This window comes from Mytilus trossulus, chromosome 14 (assembly GCF_036588685.1).
Source record: "Mytilus trossulus isolate FHL-02 chromosome 14, PNRI_Mtr1.1.1.hap1, whole genome shotgun sequence".
NCBI lineage: Eukaryota > Metazoa > Mollusca > Bivalvia > Mytilida > Mytilidae > Mytilus > Mytilus trossulus.
Genome location: NC_086386.1, coordinates 8,717,374 through 8,743,167, shown reverse-complemented (window position 1 = coordinate 8,743,167; position 25,794 = coordinate 8,717,374). Strand labels below are relative to the sequence as shown.

General features: G+C 32.4%; 1 protein-coding gene across 1 annotated transcript; it reads right to left on the bottom strand.

The window, feature by feature from the left end:
• Positions 1-311: 311 nt before the first annotated feature.
• On the bottom strand, positions 312-19,636 carry LOC134696798 (uncharacterized). Its single transcript, XM_063558744.1, has 13 exons — positions 19,014-19,636; positions 14,069-14,117; positions 13,618-13,806; positions 10,471-10,806; positions 9,560-9,874; positions 9,194-9,256; positions 6,299-6,640; positions 5,668-5,982; positions 5,090-5,392; positions 3,965-4,036; positions 2,250-2,450; positions 1,023-1,681; positions 312-673 (listed from the first exon to the last, which is right to left on the bottom strand). The coding sequence occupies exons 1-13, from the start codon at positions 19,467-19,469 to the stop codon at positions 440-442; spliced, it is 3,534 nt and encodes a 1,177-aa protein (XP_063414814.1). The 5' UTR covers positions 19,470-19,636; the 3' UTR covers positions 312-439.
• Between the last annotated feature and the right edge of the window lie 6,158 nt (positions 19,637-25,794).

Here is a 25,794-nt window from a genome sequence, read left to right as displayed (position 1 = left end):
ACAAAATAAGAATTTTAGGCTAAAAATGTGACTTTCTAGGAATTTTTTTAAATAAATGACATACCCTAAAGATGGAAATCAAAATTTCGGCTTTCCTAGTTGCGGATTGGTAGACCGTGGAATATAATCCTTCAAATTATTTGTCAACGTCCAATGAAAATTATCGTTACAAATGAATTGAATTAGAATGAAACATGTATGTATTTGTAATTATCTAATCCCCAATTCAATAAAAAAAAATTATTCTGGTCATACATATGATACAGTGCATAGGATTGGGTGTAAATAAGGCCCCATTATATAACAATGTAAATAATCGATGCCTGAATTTATTTGAATGTTTTAAAAAAATATTATTTAATTGCATTAATCAAATATATTGTCTAGTGAATTGCTCTTTACACAAATAGTAAAAATCAACATCAGAATGATTGCTCTCCTATGTTTTAGTTGATTGTCTAGGTCCTTCCTTGCTTTTACGATGAAAGTATCTTTTACCCCACCAGCGAGGTTTATCTTTTTCTAATTGACGATGAAAAGCAATCAATTCATCTTTCTTTTGTTCAAAATATTTTCCGCAAAATTGTCTACACTCTTCTTCTGGAAGTGATGATTTGAATTCAATCACTCCCACTTTGTCTTCCACTTGCTTTCGGATCTTTTCATCCGTTATCTGAAAAAGTCAAATTTTGTTAAAGGAAACTTTACATTCAAATTAGTTTGCTTTGTATATTTGAGTTTGTCATTTATCTAGAAAATTCGTATATTTTCAACGGTGTTTTCAAAGTCATTATGATATTTGATATTTTTTGTATTTATTTAATGATGACACAAAACTTTGCAAAGGACCGACACAATATTGGTATTTTGCCATATCAATAACTGAGATGAGCAGCAGGACTTCTTCATTAATCGTCTCCGAAGAAGATTTCGAGGAAACAAAATCAACATATTTGAAAATATTCAATTTCTGTTTTTTACTAATAATAGGCTTGGTTAATTTCATAATCGATAACATATACCTCTTCGACTACATCGAGAATCTTGTGTTGACGTCTATACAAGGAAGTCATATCCAGTGGTCTCAACATTATGGCCTTCATCTTTCCTACCATTTCATTCTCCGTGTTGCAATAACGACACACAGTTAGAATAGCATCTTGAAATTCTGTTTTAAACTCTAGATACTTTACATATTCTAGTCTTGCAGAATCAGCCTTGTAAAAGGATTCATTTCTGCACGTTTCAATTGTATCAACAGCTTGTTGAACATAAAATTGCAATTGGAGACTTGTCAGCATAAGTTTCAGTAGCACGTAGTCAAGCTGGTCAATTGTTAAGTTGCTATTGACAGGGCAACAACACAACTGTGGGAAGACTCCATGTCGATGTTCTTTCAGTTTTGTGCCTTTGCTGTTTAGTATAATTTCCAAATGCTCAACAGAGACAGGCAAGTCTTTCAATTTCTCTGGTATGTAATATTGGCAACGACAGCAAGATGTATAGACACAGTGATAAAAGTGATGTCGGTTCTTTGACAGAAAGTCTACAAATTTGACACCGTTTCTGGACAGTTCATATCTCAACAGCATCACTAATGCATCTTTACTGAGATCAATTACAGCTGTAGAGTGGCGATAAAAGTGTTCCCTTTCCTTCTGAATGGTTGGATTAAAACTTTCTGTTAAATAAACAATTATAATTTACTACATAGATTATATCTTGAAAGCTGTTTAAATCTATTAGTAACACAATAATTCTTTTTAGCAGTTTAGAGAGGAGTATACAAAATTTTAATGAACAGTTATTTCAACCTCCAACAATATTTTTTGTGAAGAAATTGTTTAAAATTGTACCTTTTTACAACAAAACATATTTGTCAATCAAAACTCATAAAACCAAAATTAGGACGGATTCATTGGTTAGTCTTTCTCTATATAATGCACGAGCCACCTTGTCAAAACGATACTACAGGACACAAGCATTTCGAAACCTACAAAATTAAACTATTATCTGAAAGAACATAATATACATAGTCAATGAGCTTTCGGAGTGTGGTTTACAATAGGGATTTGACAAAAATAATACAAGAAATATTGACATCTTAACTTTGAAAAGCCACTGCAGGATTGCATGTATGCCCCTGACTTCGAGTAATAAGTAATAATACTACTCTTTCAAAATTTGAATTCAGTCGCAATTATCTAAGAGACCAGATATGCTTAAAATATGTGTTATATTCTACAGACCTTCTGAAATTTCTATGTCTTTTTTCTTTGTGTCTTTTAGGAAACGTTTATACTCTTGTTGAACCAATATTTTGTCATAGAGTTTTGGGTTGGCTTTATCTCTTTCCAACAATTCATTCGCATATAATTCCTTATATTTCAGACATTTGGAACAGGTCGCCCCTACTGCTTCTTTCTTTTCCATAGCACATTTATCTTTATCTAAATAAAAAGTAACTAGAAAGGTCATTAAAGTAAATAAAGTCTTGAAAAACATTATTATTTTTTTCTAAATTGGCGGTCTTTTGTGAACAGTTGTCTCATTGGCAATCATACCACATCTTCTTTTTTATATTTGAACTAGTTTTCAATAACTGAGCATACCCAAGTGGAGATCGTTGCTTTATGTATTTATTGAGGTTTGTGTGTTTGTTTCATGTCAATTAGACGAGTATAAACCTTTCTAAATAGTTTTTAACAATGTGTTATAGTGGTGTGTTAGCGTTGTTACATTACTGTTGAACCCACCATTCCCAAGTCAGGAACTTGCAATTCAGTAGTTGTTGGTTACATTCTGCTTTTTTTTGTCTGGTTTTGAGCTTAAAATAAGTCTTAAGCTTATTTGGTTTTTTTTAAGATTCAGTCTTTTCATTTATTTTTTTGTCATATATTTGCCGTTTTATGACTTACTTTATTTCATATTATGTATTATGTATTTTTTTGCATGAACCGATTCAATCAATTTGTACTATATGTAAATGAACTGCATGCATTTACTAGTTCGGTTAATTTGATTTTGTATTCACTATTGTTGTAATGTCCTGAAATAAGTATGATTGTTTTTTTGGTTTTTTTATTGTCTTTGACCTATGGGTTATGATTGCCCGCTTGGAATTTTATTACTTTTTCTTTTATATTCTATCTAATTTTTTTTGTATTCTGTGTGCTTTTTAATTCAATATTTATACTGGTATTGATCAAAGCAATTTGTCAGAATGCTGCTTCAGATGTTGGCTTATATGTTTTGTGTCTTGATACATTTAATTTTGGTGCTCAATGCTCTTCAACTTTGTACTTTATTTGGCCTTTTGAACTTTTTGGGATTCAAGCGTCACTGATGAGTTTTTTGTAGACGAAACGTCTGGTGTATATACAAAATTTAGTCCTGGGTATCTATGATGAGTTTATTTGTACGTGTGTTGAATCATTTTGTTTTTTAATGACATTTTTGGTAAAGCGTCTATATCTGTTTATGATTGTGCATTGACAACTTTTTGTTGTTTTAAATTGTTCTGCTGTTATCACATTGTCGTAATCTAAACTTTCTTTGCATTCATGTGTCAATATACCATAAAACAAATTGTGAATGAGGGTGTATAATGTTGGCATTTGTAAGTTTTAATGTGTGACGAAAATAAAAAGAACAAAAACGTCTCGACTTTTAGAACCGACAAGAATGCACAAATCAGACTAAAAGACTTTGTAGTGAACTTATTGTTGTCATCTTGATATCTTATTTTTTTTTACGAACAATGAAATTGATATAGATTATAACTGACAGTTTACAATTGAATGTATCACTCAAAAATAATGCCAGTACCATAGCCGTTGTCCCCAATATGAATGCAGTCTGTGTTCAACAAATCATCAACGGTCCTTTTGTCAAGAGAACGTTATACCGTTGTCATAAACTTATTACTCAGAAATATATATCTTTCAATGGTTATTCGTCATACCTTTTTCTACAATTACTCGAAAAGTTCCCTCAAACAGCAAGCCTTTAGATTCTTTTAGTTCCATTTCAGCATCTGAAAAAAATAACTTAAAATTTAAAAGATAAATGATTTTTGAATACAGACTAACATAAGTAAATCCTAATCACGAGTATTATACATTTGTATCTTATTAACACAAGCTTAATGTAATAAAATTGAGTTTTGCTTCCATAGAATTCGAATGACATGTGGTTCATAAATAATTTGAAAATTTCTAGATATTGTTGTAACTGTTATATAATGTAGCGAACTTCGTAATGGTCAGAATAACGTTAAAATTAGGTACAACAGTTAAACAAGTCACTGTACTTTGTTCATTGATCTAAATAATAAAATGGTGATACAGGGCACGTCTATGAGAAAGCTAAAATTATCTTGATTCAAAAAACAAATCGAGCGTTCTTCGATTATATATATTATCAAGGTTTAATCAACCTGTTGTTGTGTTTTGATTTATATTGCATTGCATTGCATGATAGTGGTATGGTCGCCATAAACTGTGCATCGCTTTTTATTTATACTACATTGAAATACGCTATTCCTTACAGTTTCATTATCATATACATTACGCATGTTGGTGGCATTTAAATGCTTTCCCCCCATAGTTTTTTTTTAAGAATCGTTTGTGTATATTTTCAATGTAATGTTAGCTTTCCAGTTTCGAGTAGTTTAATTTGTTTGAAAATTTCTAAGAATATTCTTAAAGATGTTTTATTGACATCTATCATGTCTATATAGAACTATTTTAGCTGTTTGTATGGCTAGGTTTGCTCTGTTTTCTGTTTCCATTGATGTGTGTTAAACACTGGTGTTGTCCTCTTGTAATGTTTTTGTATTTACTATTGGCCATTTGTCTTTGACTTTGAACATCCCTTTGGTCTTTGGTATTTTCTGCCTTTATATAGAGTTAAAAATAGAATTTTAAATCATTACAAAACAAAAATAGTTTTTTCACCCATAAAGCACTGATACATCGAGTCATCAGGAATGTGCGTGCTTTAATGCATGTTTTGATCTTGATTCCCATTATTAATATATAATCTCTAGATTACAGCGTTACATAATTAAGTATTATGTAAGGTTCACCTTCTTCATCAAAAGTTACCAAAGGAAACGGCGCAAATAATTCATTGGCCAATGAATCAATGGCGTTCATGTATAAACCATCTACCAAAGTCACTACTGCTTCATGTCCTGCTTTCAATATTTTTATCAGAAGTGCTGCTGTTGCTTGTTCCCTGTTGTCTTTAAATTGCGCTTCCAATCTATCAAACGTATGTATATCAAACACTTTTCTTTCAACAAATGTCTCCCTCATGTCATCGATATCTATATCATTTACAAGTTTTTCAAATTTGTGAATGATATTTCTCCGCAAATTGGTATAATCTGAAAAATAAAACATTTGATATAAAAACTGTTCCTTTTAATTTAATTTCATGTCTCTACAGTAACTTTTGGTATCTATTATTAAATTTTGGACTGAAACAACTTACACGTAGTTGACATTAAAACACAGCACCATTCAAATATCAAGATATAACATTTAGTATTTTCAAAGTACATATTGTAATTGTATCATTACACAGGGATTGTGAATTTAAAACAACAAAGAAAGACGAAACTAAATTGCAGATGTTTCTATATCAAGCGAAAATAAATACCTGCAGAACACACTTTCTGATACGTTTGAAGTCTGTTAAGAACATATGTCATTTCTTTTTCCTGCAGAATATTACAAAATGTCTCTTGAAGCCCTTCTTTCTCAACAACATCAAGAAACATCTCCGCCTGCTTCGTGATTTCAATTGCTTTATTAATTCCGGCCTTTTCGAATTTCGCAATAGTCTCCGTGTTGGAACTGCCAAAAGCTTCCAATAATGCAATAACATTAATCTGGTCGATCAAAAAGGATCTGTTCACAGATATCAGGTTTGATGATGGACGCTTTTCATTTTCAGTCAAACATTTAGATTCATCTATAAATGAACAATAAAAACAGAATAAACGGTATATTGTTCAAACCAAAAACGTAGTGTTATTAGCTTGATACCAAATTTAAAATAAATGAAACTAGAAATTTATTGCAATTCAAATTACTTTAATTTGATATCGATTTTGACATTTCCTTAACATAATTTTTTATCAAATCTTTTAATTATCCAACAAAGTATAATACTTTTGGTACTTTATCCATTACAAACGAATTGGTTTCATTAAAGTATAACTTATAATTTGTATAAGCAATGATGAGAAATCTCTGTATTACTAGTAAATTTTACTACGTACTCATACCTTGGAATACTGATCCTTCGTTAGGTTCTATTGTAACTTCTAACTTGTAATTTCCTTTAGACAATGATGTTTTTAATGCCTTATCATTGAACAATTTGTCCAACAATTCAACGAAACTGCCATCGATAAGACTTCGCTGAAGTCTTTTTGCAAGATCCTTTTCTAGTGATTTCAAATATATGATAACAGATCCTTTGTCTGCTCCTGTTGGATAACTGCGAAGAACTTTCATCAAGTCTGGAGTTATGTTTTCAACATTTTGTACCACTTTATCATTGAAAGTAGACTGGTCTTGTTGATCGTCATTGGTAAGGTTCAGTTTTATCATAAGATTAGCAGATGCTGTAAACAGATATATATCGAAGGTTACATACTATTGTTCGTTAAATAAAAAAAAAGCTATATAAATTTGGTGTGTTAGAAGTGCTTTTCTGAGATAACCTTCAACAGTACCGTTTATATGTTTAAATATTTGTAGATCAAGGATTGAAGAGATCATAATTCATTTATTCTAGTTAGGTCTCCTGTGTCAAAAACGGTAAAATAATTTGCCCTTATAAAAACAATAATTTTACCTGCAAAGGCCAAATTGCCGTTAAATGTGTTACATAAGGATTAGCATTATTGTAGTTTATAATTTGCTGTCGTTTATGTGGATTTGACGGTCGTAAATACAGTCTTAAAAGGCGACGCGTAGCCGAAGCACTAAACACTCATATGTTACCGTAAAAACATAATGTTGAAAGAACCCTTTTAAAATAGCTTTTCACGATTTCATTTATTATTTATCATTTGATACTGATATATTTCTGCACATTGTTTATGTCTATCATTTAAAAACATTAAAAACATTTACATGATTAAGTTCCTGAAATAAACATAGTTTATTAAGTTAAGGATGCATTCCTTGTCGTGCTAAACACACAAACACACACCATTCGTTATTAAAAGTATCGCAAGGGGGAAACAGGATGTAGGTAAGAAATATCAGAAAAGCCAACGTTCGAAAAACTTATCAAAGATTCCAGGCTTATATATTTGTACGGCAGACATAAAGTTCGTCTTCATCAGTGACGTTCGAATATAACAATTCCAGATCCAATGAAAAATTGATGAGTAGTCAATGCCAAACTTTTAACTGCAGTCGTTCTGTTTAGTTGTACTTGATGAAAGTGTAACGATATATTTAATTTAATTTAGAATAGAGGCACAAGATATAAAGGGTGGGCGCCGCAAACATGTTTAACCGCGCCACATTCCGTATGTCCCTCTCCCAAGACAGGAGCCTGTTATTCTATGGTTGTCGTTTGTTGCTCTATCATTTTTGTTTTTCGTTTATTTTTTTTAACATTAATCAGGCTGTTAGTTTTTTTGTTTGAATTATTTCACATTTGATATGTCATTTGATCATTTATTAGCTGACTGTGAGGTATAGGCTTTGCAAAATGTTGAAGACCTTACGGTGACCTATGTTTGTTTATTTTGTTTCATTTGGTCTCTTTGGGGGGATTAGTCTAATTGGCAATTAAACCACATCTAATTTGTATATCATAAGTTGAAAACATATTGACAACGCCATGTAAAAAAAACGAAACCGACGAAAAGACAAACAACGGTATAAAAAATAGACACCAAAACACGGAGCGACACGAACCCCACTTAACATCCCATGTGATCAGGAAGGGTAAGCAAATCTTGCTCCATATGTGGCACCCGTCGTGTGCTGCGCATGCCAGTACAGACCCGGTGATTAAGTTCCGAAGGTTACATTCGATGAAAAATGGACAGTATTTGGTTTCAATAATTGGAACATAGCAGTTGTCATCTGTGAAACAGATATTTCATAAAACTCAATCAACACATGGTGGTGTCTGTAGAATTTATGAAGGGATGATTTCAACTTCACGATTTGGAACTCTTTGTTTAATAGCTTCCTTGTGAATAGCAGTTCTATATCAAGGAAATGATGATTCAAAATAACAGACCTGATACAACGTATCAATTGCATAAGCCATATGCAGGTTCTGCTGGAATGTTGCTACTTAGAAATGAAAAGTTTACAATTGGGATGCTGAGGTCATTGATTTTATCATGAAGTTTTGTTTTCAACCGACCATTATTGTCAATTGCTAGATGAAAAACAAGATGTGAGGCAGACTTTACTACATCTGTTGTATCCTTTTTTTCTCCAGTTCGATGGGATAGATGCGTTCAATATAGTCACCAAATTTTGATTTCTTTAGTTAGTAATAGTAAATCATCTGTATAGTGTGACACAAAGTTTATTTATAATGCTAGTTTCTTTTTACTTTTCCATAAAAAATCATGTAGAAAGTCAAAATGAAAAAAGTCAAAGTATTGGCGAACAAAAAGTGGGTGCATGGCAACTTATAAAACCCTTCTAACTGCCCACTGTTAAGGTGTGTACTAAATATTAAGAAATTATGTTTAGAAGTACTTCAGTGTTACGAAAATTGAAATGTTCATTCAAGCTTTTTCTGATGTCAAAGTATCTGCAAACAGAAAGTAGATGTCTGGCCAATCAAAACAGTGCTCACACAGTACCACTCATGAATGTCAAGCTACTGACCAAATTTCAAGTTATTCTGTTTTGTAGGATATAAGGAAAATTTTACAAGAGGAAGGAGAACGTAAATATAACGTAATTTGATGAGACTGCCGTATAAAGTGAGAGGTTTAGCGCTATAAAACCAGGTTTAATCCACCATTTGTTTCATTTGAAAATGCCTGTCCTAAGTCAGGAATGTTGTTGTCCATTCGTTTTTTATATGTTTTGTCATTTATTTTTGCGATGTGATTATGAACTTTCATATTTGATTTTCCTCTGAGTTCAGTATTTTTGAGATTTTACTTTTTATAAATGCTATTACTCACCTTCTATTGTTTGATTAAAGCTGCACTGTACCATTTCTATTGAGCTTCTTGTACTTGATAAGTCTGTAATATGAAAGGTATTTAAATGTCACCGACAAAAATATATCACTATATCAAGTGGAAAGACCAACACAAAAGACAAAATGGAGTTATCGGGCGATTATCTTGTAAACATGTACATAACAGGTAATATTTTCATTTCGAAATAGCCAATACAATGTGCGTAGTTTATTCTGTAATCAAACCACTGAGTTGAAATAATTTCCGTATTAAAACTAGTCAATGTATGAAATATTTGACAATACCATCTTATCAATCATTTTCCTTGTAACTTAGAATAACATATACTGCTAACTATAACTTTACCTGATGGTTTGCTTGTTCCACGTAACATATCCACCAGAGCCTTAATATTACTTTGCTTTATTTTCTGTTTCTCGTTGAATTGTTGTAAACTATGTGCCAAACAATCTAATGAACGCGTACTAGATCTATCAAAAATCAACTGTATAAAAGTATCAGACACTGCACGTTCTCTAAGATCGTTGGATACTTTTTCATGTTCATCAATTGTTATAATTGAGTGAACGAGAAAATCATCCTTGATGTCGATGGCAACCTTTCCCTTTACAGTTCGTGTTAACGTTCGTTTGAATCCATCGTTTGATGAGACAACATTTTCTGTAAATAAAAAAACCACAAGGAAATCATTTCAATCCAAATTGCCAGAAATTAGGGTTCCTGTACCAAGTAAGGTATATGACAGTTGTATTCATTCGTTTGATGTGTTTGGGCTTTTGATTTTTTCATTTGATTAGGGACCTTACATTTTGAATTTTCCTCGGAGTCCAGTATTTTCGCGTTTTTATTTTTTCTGATAATGTTTGTTATATATATAACTACAAATAAGATAGAATTGTGAATTTTGAGTATTTTATGAATGTCGGACAATTGAAATTTAAAATCTGTCGTCACCTTCGTTTATTAGGTCGATACCACTGACGATGGACTGTCATGCTCCTATTTATAATCGGCTAAATAGTCAGTTTCAGAACATATTTTCAAAATTTCACGTTTATTAATAAACAATCATGACAATGCTTGACTACCTGCCTAATGCCTAATATTAATATATGTTTTCCAAAAAAGCAAATAATAAAACAGATTAAAAACGTGCTCCCTGAAAATAGAATAATTAAAAGAGGTAGCATATTGTTGGACTAAATAATCGAAAGTGTGTCTTTAAACAGCGCTAACATATAACAGTCAAAACGTACCAGGAATGTTGATATCTTCATAAGGCACTGTACATGTGTCATCAATGCTGGCATCCCATTCAATATTAGCACCAGAATTAACATCATGAACAGCTGCTTTCAATATGTCAAAATGTGTCTTTGTGAAAATGTTCCGGTAACACGATATTAAGACTTTGTCTAGTGCTAGGGATCTATCCATACTATTAAGATCCCCAAAGTGTTCTCGTTGAAGTAAGTTTCTTTTACAAAGTTGTTCTAGCAAATCAACAGGATATACATACTTTTTCACAGTTTTCCAATTTCTTATGAGTTTTTGTCTGCATGAACGGCATTCCTCTTTCCTTTGAATAATATCTAGAACACAGGTATGATCATGACAACAAATTTAACATGCAAACAGTAACTAACGATAAACAATGATAAATATGGTACCAGAAACATTAGACTGCTGATCAGTTATTTCTTCATAAATAACAATCACCTTACACGTTCAGTACGTGGCACACTGAGAGATGAGAAAAGTATGTTTGATCATATATTTTTTATAGCTAGTTCCACTACATGTTATGTTTATTGAAAGAAATTTAAATTCAATTTTGACTGTTTTTTAAAAAAAAATTAAGTAGATGCAAAAATGCCAAAAACAATTATCAGACTAAAAATCTGGTATGCCAGACGCACGTATAGTCTATAGAAGTCACGTGCATATCCGTAAAAGTCTATTCACAACAGTTGGACGGCCACATCAAATATGAAGAAGTATGAAACAAGAAAACGAGTTATTTCCAGACCATGTTTAACTTACTTATGTTACCAAGTAATAGTCTATTTCGTATTCAAGCCTTGTTTAATCACTTTTACATGTAATTGCTTTTTATATATTACATTAGAAGTGGTTCAAACAGAGAAATTGAATAGAACTATATCTATTTTAACAAATTACTTTGAATACAAACATAAATGTACCTAATAAGTCTGTATACCTTTTTCCTGTTAAACAAGAGCGTATAAATAACATGCACAGCAATATCTTTCTTTTGCCAGAAGCGCATTTGATTAAAGAGGACTTTTCAGTCAGCTATTTAAGCAAATCTGGAATGATGAAAATGATATCAATTTGATATGCAAATTGTGCTTTGAAATATTTTGATCTTAGCGTCACTGGTGAGTTGTATGTTAACGAAAGGCTAGCCTGACGTATTGAATTATAAACCTGGTATCTTTGATTACAATTAATGATTTTGTAATAGGGAATCGCTCCTCCTTGTATAACTATTTATCATATGTTTAGTGGTAAATACAGTAGTTTGGTATATTTGATAATAGCCTGCTGTTTAATCCATATCGCACAACTTTGATGAACACTCTTTATCGCATACCCTTTATCACATCCCTTCTTTTTTTCTCCTTTTTTTTTTACATATGATAAAGTCATTTTTTATTTATAAAAGCTCAAGAAAATTTTTCCTCAAAATAGGTCCAATAGAACGGTAATTAGAGCGTTACGCCATTTAGTGAATGACGTCATTGTTTGGTAAATGACGACACGAATGTCAAGTTTTCATATTTTTTTGTACACTAAATGCAATTATAAAAAACGCACACACACACACACAAAAATACAATAATAAACAAATTATTGTTAAAACAACAGCACTCAAATTGTAAATTTACCCAGCTGCATCGGATAAGTAATTGAGCAGTTGGCTTTTGAAACAAGACAAAAGTAGAACTTTCAGAGGTTTGCAGTTTTGGGTTACTATTTTGAATATTGAAATAGATAGAGATGAACTGTACACATCACACAAATGTTTAGCAAAATAATATCTTCAAATAAGTCAATTGATCAAAAGTATCAATTGATCCAATAAGGAGTTTAAAGTCTTTTTTTTCACAATGTTTTTATAAATTTTTGCAATCTTTTACAAAGTCTTCTCCACATAATCTACTGTGCCAAATAGAATTAAACAAATCCAAAATTTTAAGTAGGATTTTAACCTTATTTTAAAGGATTTTCAAACCGAAGTAGATACAGGTGATCGACACAGGCTTTTCAGTGTCTCTTTTTTTAACTTGTGCCTACACTCCAAGGGTGATTTGGGTATACAAATATGGTCACTTGGTCTTCTTCCGACTGGCAGTAAAACGCTTGCTGAAGTGGGCCGTTCGTTTGGCTGTGTGGGATGTATCAAATTCGCAGTCACGTCCGGTCAAAAGGGGGACGTTAAATCCGATGCCTCGTGTAAAGAGAGTGCCACGCTCTATGCACGTTAAGAACCCTTGCAACAACTCTTTGAGGGGTCCGAAGGTGGTCTGTTGCAAGGCAAAATTTCTGTCCCTATCCAATATACCCTCATTTTCAAGTGGCAGTCAAAATTTCCCCGACCATCATTCTTAATGGTCTTTATTGATTAAACCTACCTAAAGTATTTATTGTTAACTTGTTCCCGTCCTGAATATGCATGAAATATTTGCCACTGGACGTTAAGCAACCAACAATCAATCAATCAATCTATTCTTTGATTGTTTCATTTTGTAATTGGTATCAGTAGATATGGTATGAGTCGTGTGTTTATATAGCTGACTAAACAGTGTGGGTAGTAGTTTATTATTTAATGTTGCTTGTTGGCGTATAGATGCTTACACTAACTACATTTTTACTCTAATATATCATTGTCTTATTGTCAACCATATCAAAATCCCGTTACTTTAAAACTATGTATGATCACCTTGCCAATCTCTTGATATTTATGATTTTAAATGAAATATAAGCTGGTATACCTTGTAGGCATTGCTTCGGTCAATATTGTTTTTTGACAGCAATCGCAATGCAAACCCACAGTCAATCATGTCACAATCGGGAATAGGTGACTCCCATGGATAAAACTATTAAAAGACATGTTAAGGTTTTTTCCTGTTGATTGACTTGATAATGGTCGAATTGCAGGATTGTGCAGATTATGCAGGAAGCAAAGTTTCACTAGAATGATAAACAGTTCGTTCAATCCAATGTATTCACTATTGCCTAGGTAACCTGTCCCTTCCCCCCTTTTCACCCATACACACACAAACAACGACAAACTAGCATATTTTCGATACACATCCGCATACATATTATTCATATTTCTTAACTTTTATACGTTAAAGGTTTTAAAAAAAACCTACCTTTTCTTTCATCTGTTTTTGTCTCTCCACCTCTTATTTTGTTTGAGGTAGATGTTGATTGTCTATCATAACCAGGCATTAAACACTGATTACCAGTTCTACTCGATCTTGAAACACTGCCAGCTATGCATTGATATCTTTCCTGAATAATTGTACTTTCAAGTGACCTTTTACGAATTTTTCCATGACCTGTTGATAAAATGTTAAACTATTTGTTAAGAATTTACTGCATTCTCACAACTTGGTTTTTTTTCAAATGTGTACGTTATGAAGTTGTATTTTTCAATAATGTTTTCTAATACTTAAATAAAAACGGTTTATTGTTCGCTCTAGCAAACTGTGGAGTTGCTTGATTCATCATACAGATTAGATTTCGGCATCTTCAATTGTTAAATAATTTTGTTTTTAGTAAAGTTATAATTGTTTTTAAATGAAATATAAGCTGGTATACCTAAGATGTCATTATCAGGTTCCTCCTCCTCTCTGGTATAAGTCATTATCTACAATGGAGATGACATTTAATTCTTTAACTTGGGAAATGTAGCATATTTGTTTTTGTCATTCAATCATTATATTAGATACTAGAAACATAATCGTTTCTTAAACCGTTTTGTCGAACATGAAATGTACAGCTGCATGATAATTCGTCATTGTAATTAGAGGTTTTACTCAAGAATGAAAAATAGTAGGGTTGTATAACTTGCATTGATAGTACAAAGATGAAGGAAAATGGTTCCTGTTAGTGACGGTGCCCGACTTAAACAAACTTACTAACACAAACAATAATTGTTATAAATGAGTCTCTTTTTTTCAACTCGTTGCCAATAATTCATGGTACGCCAACAACAGTCATTGAAAAGAATCAGAATATAAACAAGCAATTTTAGCGTTTGAAATCCAGTGCGTCCTCTAGTAAACAATATAACGAAACAAATAGGGTGTACCCTTGTTGATTATTGAATATTTTACACACTGTGGTTAGTTTATTTGAATTAAAATGATGATTCCACGATTGAATTGATGTGTTCATTCGAAGAATCGAAGCTCTTTGTTAAAGAAGGCGATGAATGCTTACTGTAATGTTTGCTATAGTAACACAATCTTTAAAAGTTAAGATGTGTTATTTTTTTTTTCAAATATGATTATATAGTTAAGCAAAACAATTAGATATCAAGTCGACGACTAGGGTATCTATCAAGCTGGATGTAGAAAATGCATAACCTCCGATGTTTTAAAAAAAATACCATGGACGGAGAACATATCAATCTATTGGTTCAGTAATTTTCGTGTCTGCCCTTCCATTATGTGACTCATTAAAAAAAATCCAAAAAATGGGTAACAATTGTATCGAAAAGAGAAAACCGAGTGCTCCTTTTTATTTAAGGGCATGTTTGGGTTGCATATTTTGTCTTGAAAACGTACAAAGCAAGAATATTTAATATAATCTCGCTTCAGATTCTATCTTTTTTATATATCAAAGCTACAGCTTGACTTTATTACATAAACAAATCACAGTGTTAAAAGATAAAATATAAGGGTCTTGTGAAATACCTATCTTATGAATAACAAAAACAGAGTAGGTGTGTTCGAATAGCTATTTGTGTACTAAAAGTACTCGTCGACAGTCTTTCAAGTTGGATAGTGAAAATGCATATCTTTGTGTGTGATAACTATGGTTTATAGTCTTTAATCACTGAACATTTTTAGTCCGCTCTTCCACGAAATATTTAATAAAATTTGTTTAAAATGTTTATGAATTTCCGAAAATTCCACCTGACAACCGTTCAGACAATAGTTTTAAGTTGAACAAATGCAGACAAGATAATTTAGTTTTTTTAAAATACAACTGACATAGAAGGATCGAATAGTACTATGTGGATATTTGTTCAGGTTTTCAAAGGCAAAATTGGCAGCGCGTCATCACTACAATGGCTTCCATTTCTACGATTGTGAAACGTAAAGAAACAATGAAATAACATCACATGGGCATAGAATACTTTCAAACATCAGAAATTTTAGGTCGGACAGGACCCAGACAAATATAGCATTCACAGACCTTTTACAATATTATCGAACAGAAATGATGCCTACATTTACATTTTTACAAAATTGGAATGAATTGACAATTGGAGAACAAACCTCTACAGTTAAAGTATAATTTTTTTTGTGTTCTCCATTTATTGGTTAATTTTTCAGAATGTTTGTCGCCTATAATTTTACAATTGGAAAGGATGCAAGACAAAGAACCAGTTATTCCAGAAAGATTTGATGATGAGGACAGACCTGATATACAAATATATGCCTTTGATGCAAAAACAATATCTTTCTGACGTTTCTGTGGAAAATGTTTTGGACAAGGAGTTGATAATTCTATCGCGCATTTAAAACATATTGTCAAAGAGAAAATGAAAATGTCATGTTTGTAGATTTTAGGGAAACAGGTTCAATATAATCTTTCTTATGAGACAAATTTCCTTCTATCAGCACGAAAGAATTAAAGCATTTTTTGAAATTGTACACGGAGCTTACAATAAACTTTATAAGCTAACCTTACAACTTGTTAAAAAAAACAGTATATATTGGCTTGTTGTAAAGTACTTGGTCTGATTTCATAAATGATAACTGCACCATTATGGAGGCTCATAGAAAGTAACATGCATGTGTTGGATATGAATACTAACTACCTTTCACTGTTATCATATTTAGACAAAATGAGTAAGGACTCCATGGATTGCAATACTGGCTAAGAATTTATTTTAACAAAGGAACTTGTAGAAAAGGACAATATGTTGGAAAAGCTAGTGCAAGCCAATGATGTAATAGATGACAAGGCATGTGCATTTGCAGGGGGAGCTTACTTCAGTCCTACAGAAGACATCATAGATCAAACAAAGTCAGTAATACCTCACAACAAAAACTACTTGACTTCGTCTTGTGATACAGGCTAAACGCATCAACAATTTGTAACGAGGCCTTCCTGATGTTTGTTTTTAATAAAACTTCAGATTGGTACAAGGCGTTTTCCTGTTGATTAAAGGAACAAAATGTTGGAAGATAATATTGAGGAAGGAAGGCCAATAAGGACAAAATATCAGGAGCGACTGAAAGAAAAATCAAGAGAAAAACATTTGCCTTGGACAGAAAGCTGCAATAAAAACTTAAAACTAAACATACAAGTGATGTAACTTACTATGGTTTGTGGCCAAGACCAGATGAAGTTGATGATATACTGAATGAAATAACATCGGTAACGGAGAAAAAAAAGAAAGCCTTGATATCTCAAATAAAATTCAGGCAGAAAGTCCTGAAACAAGTTGTAGTGGATTCTTGACTCCGAGAAAGGTATAGCGTTATCACTCGAGAAACTGAAGAGAAATGTAATGAATTTAAAAGTGGATGTCACTGAAGGTCCATCTGAGGAGAAAGTTGCTAGAGATGTTCCATTATTTGTTGGAAAAGAAGTTATCCATACTCTTAAGGAAGGATAATGGAATTGTATGTTTAAGTGTCGTTGAAGGATTCCAAGAATTTTATAACATTATTTATGATCGTGACCTTTATGATCAACTGCAACTATTGGCAATACCACAATCATTTACTTATAAACTGAAGCAAGAGTACAGAGATGGCAATCTGGAAATTCTTCATTAGGCGGTGAGACAACTGTTCCAGTTCCAGCTTTGTTAAGTGACTGTTTTAGTTTTGTTATTGTTCTGGATATGTTGCAATTCCAAATCTATTATGACACTGCCATTGATTTGCATGACAAAATCAGCTGGATTTCAACCAAATAAAGGACCAGGAAACATAGAGCGCAGGCGTCGACAAGCTTAATATTCAAATAAGACATGTGAAATGTCTTCACAAACATTATTTTAAAAGATCTTTGTTGTCGACGTATGCGCTCTATGTTTCCTGTCCAATAATCTATGGAAATATACCCATTTTCAATGATTTTGTCGTGAAAAATCAATATGAGTTCAACTTGTGACGTCACAATGAAACGCAGAAACGTAAAATTTTCAACAAAATGGCTTATATCCTATCTAGTAAATATATTAGCAATATTTAATCGCGATATTGGTTAATAAATCCGAATTTGAAATTTACGCTAAAAAAGGAGGCCATTTTCGGACCTTATCGAACATTCTCCTTTGTTCAATGTTTAACTTCAAGTAGGTTCCGAACTTTACTAGTTATAAAGTTTCTGGGATAAAATTGTGGCTGTATTGTGCTGTTTTTGTATTTGTGCGTTTGTGAGTTTCTGTTAGGGGTGTTGCACTTCTTTCATGTATTTGTCTTTAGGGGTCGAGTAATGCAGATAAATTAAGACAGCATGTTTGCTCAATTTGAGTTCTGACATAATTGTATACACAATATTAAAGCAACACATGATTTTACAAGTAGCAGGATAAATGCGGTTGGAGATTATATGATGCATACCACAACTTGAAACATAGTATTCTTGACAGCAGATTGAAAGCATGTGTTATCCACCTATTGTACCTCATATTAAAAGTAGACAAAAACTCTTTAGCTGATTACCAGAATACAATCTTTAACGAAATTTATGATAACTTGGAAGAAGATTCCATAACTGTTTTTCTAGAGTAACTTGTCTCATCACGCAAATAAACTTAATGATCACAAGATAATGTCGAAGCGAGTCTTTGCAGACTCAGGTAGATATATCTAAATATGAATAGAAAATTGACTGTATACTAAAGGTAGCATTCTAAAAGTATAGTATTAGTAATTAATTTAAAAAACATGTTAGAGGACAGACAAGTTCAGCAATGTTTATGTTCGAACATAACTAAAGAACAGTAAAAGTGACGCCACTCCATTTCAAACTGGAGCTGAATTATGTGGTAGTAAGCATTGTGAATAAGTTTCAGTTTATTCATTTGAAGCAAACTAAAGTTAAAAAACTTACACGAAAAAATTCAGCAAAAATCATGCTTATAAAGTGGCTTAACTCAGGAAAAAACCCACATAAAAACATACTGAAGTGAATTGAAAAACAAGGTTCATGTATTTGATATGTGGTTTTAATCATTGTGTATATGTTTCATAACATTTGGTTGAGCTAACTTAAGTTATACAAGGGAAATCAATTGTAGGACATTCGGACGTACAGACGGACAAGGGTAAAACTAAATGCCCCCTTCGCTACGGCGTTGGCATAAAAACATAATGAAACAATTGAAAAACAAGGTACATTACATGCATTTAGTATTTAGTATAATCTAAATGATAAGACTTCGGCGTTTCAAAATTTGGTTCTATGCATCAGAGTAACACTCTGACGACAAAACAAATCTTGGCATTTTATTTTTTTAAATACCTGAATTATTGAGTTTTACGGAAATATTTTAGAAAAGTTTCTAATTTACCTTATTCAAGTCATCATCGCTCTCTTTTGACATCGGCAAATAGCTTATCAACTGATGGTAAACCCTCACATCTAAAGGTCTATTTCTCGCATCTTCCAATTTCTGGCGTACTTTATCTTTATTTCCACATCTCTGTGCTATAGTCAGTATACAATTTTCGATTTGTTGCCGATTCTTATCATATTCTAGACGAGGAATGACTCCCCGACTTGCATGTCCAAATGTAACATTTCTCAGCTTGACCAACCCTTCAACAGCTTGCCTTTCATTAGACCCGACTGGTATAACATTAGTAAAATTAACTAGAAGGCATCTTGTAAGAGTAAGGTCCAAGTCTTCTTGTTTTATATTTCCATTAACTGGAAGGCAACAATGTTTAGACTTGCTGTATGGATTGTGTCCAGGTTGCTTTGCACTTGTAATATCAAACAACAAGTTTAACTGGTCTGGATACATAATTCGATATGGTGGACAATTTGTTGTTGCTCCATGTGCATTTTGATGACAAATACAGCAAGGCGTTTTGTTATAACAAAGATGATATATTTCATGGTGATGTTTTTCTAAAAATTCTAGAAAAGTTATTCTTTCGTTAGATAGATGTAAATCTAACAATTCATTAAATGCCTCTTTTGCATCATCTACAATCAACGTAGAAATTCTATAGAAATTTTCTTTTTCCGTTGACATTTCTGTTATCCTTCAACTCGTTGAACCATTTGAAAGTTCCAACTAATAAAATCTTTAAATGCACTTTTAACACAACGGTCTAACATAAGGATCAGTTTGTAACTAATTCTGTTCCTTGATCGTCCATACATCAAACATGTAAGAAATCCTAAAAAAAAAAGAGAAAAAAAACATCTTTCTGACATTCAAACGTTATTTGTGTTAATAGGCAAAATATTCAAACTTCGTGTGCAATATTTAAACTCAAATTTTTCATACTGCTTTTTGCATTGTAAAAGACTTTAAAAAATCTGGCGATAATTCATGCGCTTGTTTACCTCACTGTGTTTTGCCGACACGAACAATATAGATTTTGCGAAAATGTTTCACAAAATAAGGATTAGCAAATTTATGATGATTACGATTATTTATTGATAAAATTCTAAAAATTTAACACGTCATGTCTCCTACATAAAAGTGTAGAGAAAAACAAATTTAGTGGGTACCATTTTGTAATGTCTATGCTGTTACCAATATATATATCAATTAAACCAGTATAATACTTGTGAAATGTGCAATTTCGTGTAAGAAACCAAAATTATAGCAGCAAAATATCATCACTTCTTCAAAGGGAGTAGTTATTTCACAACATCATTCTTAAATGAAGAAATTTGTCAATCCTGTTAACTTTATTCTTAACTATGGGTAATATCGTTACAGTAAAGGATAGACAATATCTGACGGAAACGTCTTTAAAAAAGTTTATAATTACATACAGTTTTACAAATAATGTAATGTTTGGCTGTTTGATTTTATTTGAAGGTTACAACGTATTAATATTCGCAATAAACTATAAACAGATGCAATACTGCTCTTGGTAACAGGATAGACAAATAGGTAACTTACTAGGTGATATATCGTTAACGTACGTTCCTGTCATCAAAATAAAACCAACATGCGAGGGAATTACTTGATGTTGGGTTTTTAAGAAAGAGACGAAAGTGCTGAATATTGAGATAATATAAGATAAGATTTTGTTACTATAAAATGAAAATTAGAGGTTCTAAAGAGCCTGTGTCGCTCACCTTTGTCTATGTGAATATTCAACAACGACTCGGATGGATTCATGACAAAATTGTGTTTTAGTGATGGTGATGTGTTTGAAGATCTTACTTTACTGAACATTCTTGCTGCGTAAAATTATTCCTATCTATAATGATTGGCCCAGTAGTTTCAGTGGAAAATGTAAGTAAAAATTTACAAATTTTATGATAACTGTTAAAAATTGACTATAAAGTGCAATAACTCCTTAGGGGATCAATTGACTTTTTTTTAGGTCTTACTTTGCTGTAAACTATTGCTGTTTACAGTTTATCTCTATCTCTAATAATATTCAAGATAACAAAAATTCAGGGAAGCAACCTAATAACCAGTTGTCCAATTCATCTGAAAATTTTAGGGCAGATAGATCTCGACCTGATAAACAATATCAACCCCTATCAGATTTGCTCTAAATGCTTTTGTTTTTGAGTAATAAGCCAAAAACTGCATTTTACCTATATGTTCTATGTTTAGCCATGGCAGCCATCTTGGTTAGTTGGCTGGGTCACTGGACATTTTTTAAAGTAGATACCCCAATGATGAGTGTGGCCTAGTTTGGTTTAATTTGGCCCAGGAGTTTCAGAGAAGAAGCTTTTTGTGAAAGACAACTAAGATTTACGAAAAATGGTTTAAAATTGACTATAAAGGGCAATGACTCCTAAAGGGGTCAACTGACCATTTTGGTTCTGTTGACTTATTTGTAAGTCTCACTTTGCGAAACATTTTTGCTGTTTACAGTTTATCTCTATCTATAATAATATTCAAGATAATAACAAAAAACGGCAAAATTTCCTTAAAATTACCAAATCAGGGGCAGCAACCTAACAACCAGTTGTCCAATTCATCTTAAAAATTCAGGGCAGATAGATCTTAGCCTGATTGACAATTTTACTTCGTCATATTTTCTCTAAATGCTTTGGTTTTTGAGTTATAAGCCAAAAACTGCATTTTGTCCCTATGTTCTATGTTAAGCCATGGCGGCCATCTTGCTATCTTTGTTGGTCATAGGACACAATTTTTAAATAACATACCCCAATGATGATTGTGGCAAAGTTTGGTTTAATTTGGCCCAGTAGTTTCATAGGCCAAGATTTTTGTAAACGATAACTAAGATTTAGGAAAAATGGTTAAAAATTAACTATAAAGGGCAAAACTCCTAAAGAGGTCAACTGACCATTTTGTTCCTGTTGCCTTATTTGTTAATCTTATTTTGCTGAACATTTTGCTGTTTACAGTTTATCTCTATCTATAATAATATTTAAGATAATAACAAAAAACGGCAAAATTTCCTTAGAATTACCAATTCAGGGAAAGCAACCTAACAACCAGTTGTTCAATTAATCTGAAAATTTCAGGGCAGATAGATCTTGACCTGATAAACAATTAAACTCTAAATGCTCTAAATGCTTTGGTTTCAGAGATACGAGCCAAAATCTACATTTTACCCCTATGTTCTATTTTTCGCCATGGGGCCATCTTGGCTGGATGGCCGAATCAACGGACACATTTTTTTAAAACTAGATACCCTTATGATGATTGTGACCAAGTTTGGTTAAATTTGACTAAGTAGTTTCAGAGGAGAAGATTTTTGTAAAAGTTAACAGACGACGCCGGACGACGACGACGACGACGGACTCAAAGTGATGAGTAAAACTCACTTGGCCCTTCGGGCCAGGTGAGCTAAAAATCGGATTGCTTCTATAAACAAACACAAATAAGAAATAAACAGTACTATTATGTATCATTTACAAACATTAATGGGGAATGTGTCAATGGTACACAGATGATACCCCCTCTTGTATATCATAAAGTTATTAAGGAACATAAATAAAGGAAGAACGGTAAAAGTCGCCCTACCAAATTTGTACTTGATCTGAGTTGTGTGGTGATAAGTATTGCGTATAAGTTTAATAAGATTTGGTTTAGAAAATCTAATGTAAGAGAACAGAAACTAAAATATTAGCATTTTTTATAATATAAATTTATAATTTATAAAGGGGCATAACTCTAGAACGGTCAAAGTGACAACACAAAAATTAGAACTGGATCTGTGTTGTGTGGTTATAATCATTGTGTAGAAGTTTCATAACAATTAGTTGAGGCAAAGAAAATAAAGAGAAGAGTAACTTAAAATTCAGCATTTTCCATTTAAAAGGGGGATAACTCTAGAACGGTTAAAGTGACACCACCAAAATTCAAACATAATCTGTTTTTTTGTGATACTGTGTTGACTTTAGTTAACATTGATATTTTTACAATTATAAATCACTGTTAACAAAAATTTTGAATTTATGAAATACTAAAGCTTTTCTACCTCAGGAGTAGATTACCATTAGCTGTATTTGGCAAAACCTTTAGGAATTTTTGGTCCTCAATTCTCTTCAGCTTCGTACTTAATTTGGCCTTTTTTATTTTTATATTTCAATTCTGGTATCTATGATCAGTTTATTTGTCAGTTTATCAGTTTATTTATTAATGTCATATATACTATTGTTTTTCTGTTTGTCTTTTTCAACTTTAGCCATGGCGTTGTCAGTTTGTTTTAGATTTATGAGTTTGACTGTCCCTTTGGTATCTTTCGTCCTCTTTTATTTTATAACATTTGGTAGTGGCAAACAGGTTGAAGAATGAAAACCAACTTTGGGATGTCAGTACGTACAGACGGACAAAGCTTAAACTTGATGCCCTGACAAATACGGCGGGGTCATAAATATTGAATTTTTAGACGACATGTCTACACTTTAAATTACCATGTGACTAGGAACTCTCCGATTAAATTTTTCCTCGGAGTTCAGTATTTTTGTGATTTTACTTTTTAGCATTTAATGATTATATTTTGACGAAATGCTGCTTTACTCTATTTTATTCATTTGGTAGTATGAATTGATATCTTGTACTTGCATTGCTGGTGGCTATCTTTATAACATTTGAAAACATAAATGACCTGCCAGTCAGCGTTACATCATCAGTTGGACTTTTTGCAGGCGATTGCCTATCATACAGAACTTTTAAAACTGATTAAGACCAACACAAACTTTAATCATCTTTTGAACAACTGGAAATGTGGACCGACAAATGTGGATGAATTGCTAAAACAAATGCTTTGTCTTCTCCATCAATAACAAACATTCTTAAGTATTGCATGGCAACACATAGTCCCCTACCTGTTAAAAATCAATTGAACAAAATGCAAACTTGATCTATAACTTGTCATGGTGTTAATTTTATAACAATTATCAACATGTTCAGGCATACAAGTTTTGTTAAGGCATACAAAAAATGTGTGGAAAAACTGATTGTTTGAGTGAAGTCGAAGGACCAAAACCGAAACAAATTTGAACTTAATCTGTATCTTGTAATTGTGAAACTTTCAAGGATTTGGCTATACTTTTTGGAACTTTTGGATTATATAGCTCTTCGTCTATTATATAAGCTTTGAATTTTACATATTTTGGCCAAGAGCATCACTGAAGAGACATGTATTGTCGAAATGCGCATCTGGTGCAGAAACATTGATACCTGCTGGTGGACTGTTAGACCCCAAGGGTATAACCAGCCAAGTAGCCAGTAGTCAGTACTCCTGTACTGGCATAAAAATACGGATTTGTTTGTGTTATTCAATTTGCTGTTACAAAATGTTAAAAAATATCAAAAATTAAGGAATGTATCTCCCTCATGCAAAGCTCTGATTCCTTTCAAGGATTTGGCTATACTTTTTGGAACTTTTGGATTATATAGCTCTTAACCTTTTATATAAGCTTTGGATTTTGCATACTTTGGCCACAAGCATCACTAATTAAAGAGACATATTATGTCGAAATGCGCATCTGTTGCAGAAAAATTGGTACCGTTAACGTTATTACTACCAGTGGGTCGATGCCTCTGCTGGTGGACTGTTAGTCTCCAGAAGGTATCATCAGCCCAGTATTCAGTACTCCGGTACTGGCATGAAAATACGGATGTTTTGTGTTATTAGATTTGCTGTTACAAAATGTTGAAAAATATCAAAAATTAAGGAATGTCTCTCCCTCATGCATAGCTCTGATTCCTTTCGCGGATTTGGCTATACTTTTTTGAACTTTTCGATTATAAAGCTATTCATCTTTTATATAAGCTTTGTATTTGACATATTTTGGCCACGAGCATCACTGAAGAGACATGTATTGTCAATGGGCATCTGGTGCAGAACAATTGGTACCGTTAATGTTTAAATAGCAAGATGAAAAAAATGGAGAATGTGTCCCCATGGACACAGATTATACTTTCATTCAACATAATAAAGGGACATAATTCAAGAATGATAAAAGTGACGCTACCAAAATCTGTTCTTGATTGGAGTATTGTAATAGTATGTATTGTGTATAGGTTTCATAATGTTTGGTTAAACAAACTTGAGTTACAGAACGTAAACTTAATATTGTGCATGTTTTTATTTATAAAGGGGTATAACTCGATAATCTGTGCGTTTTTAGTAATAAGCATTGTGTTTAAGCTTCATAACATTTGGTTGAGGCAACTCAAATAAGAAAACTGAAACTGAAACTTTTGCATTTATTTTCATTTATAAAGGGTTATTTCTCGAGAATTATGTAAGTGACCCCACTAAAATTCATAATTGACCTGCATTTTGTGGCAATAAGCATTGTGTATAAGTTTCTTAACATTTGGGTGAAACAATATTAAGTTAGTGAACGATAACTAAACATTTTGCATTTTTTCCATTTGTAAAGGGAACATATCTCTAGAACTGTTCAAGTGACGCCAGCCGAGGGCAAAAAAAGGCGGAAAAATGATTATTGGCTTGCATTTTTGTGAAGTCCTAGGACCATAACTTAGCACAAAATTACCAGACCGAAACAACATTTGAACTTGATATGTACTAGTCATGGTGAAACTATACACCAAATATCAAATCAATATCTTTAAGCACGAAGAACACAATTGGAGACAATTGATGTGCCGGCCTGATGGACAGACAGACAGACAGACAGAAAGAGAGAGAGAGAGACAG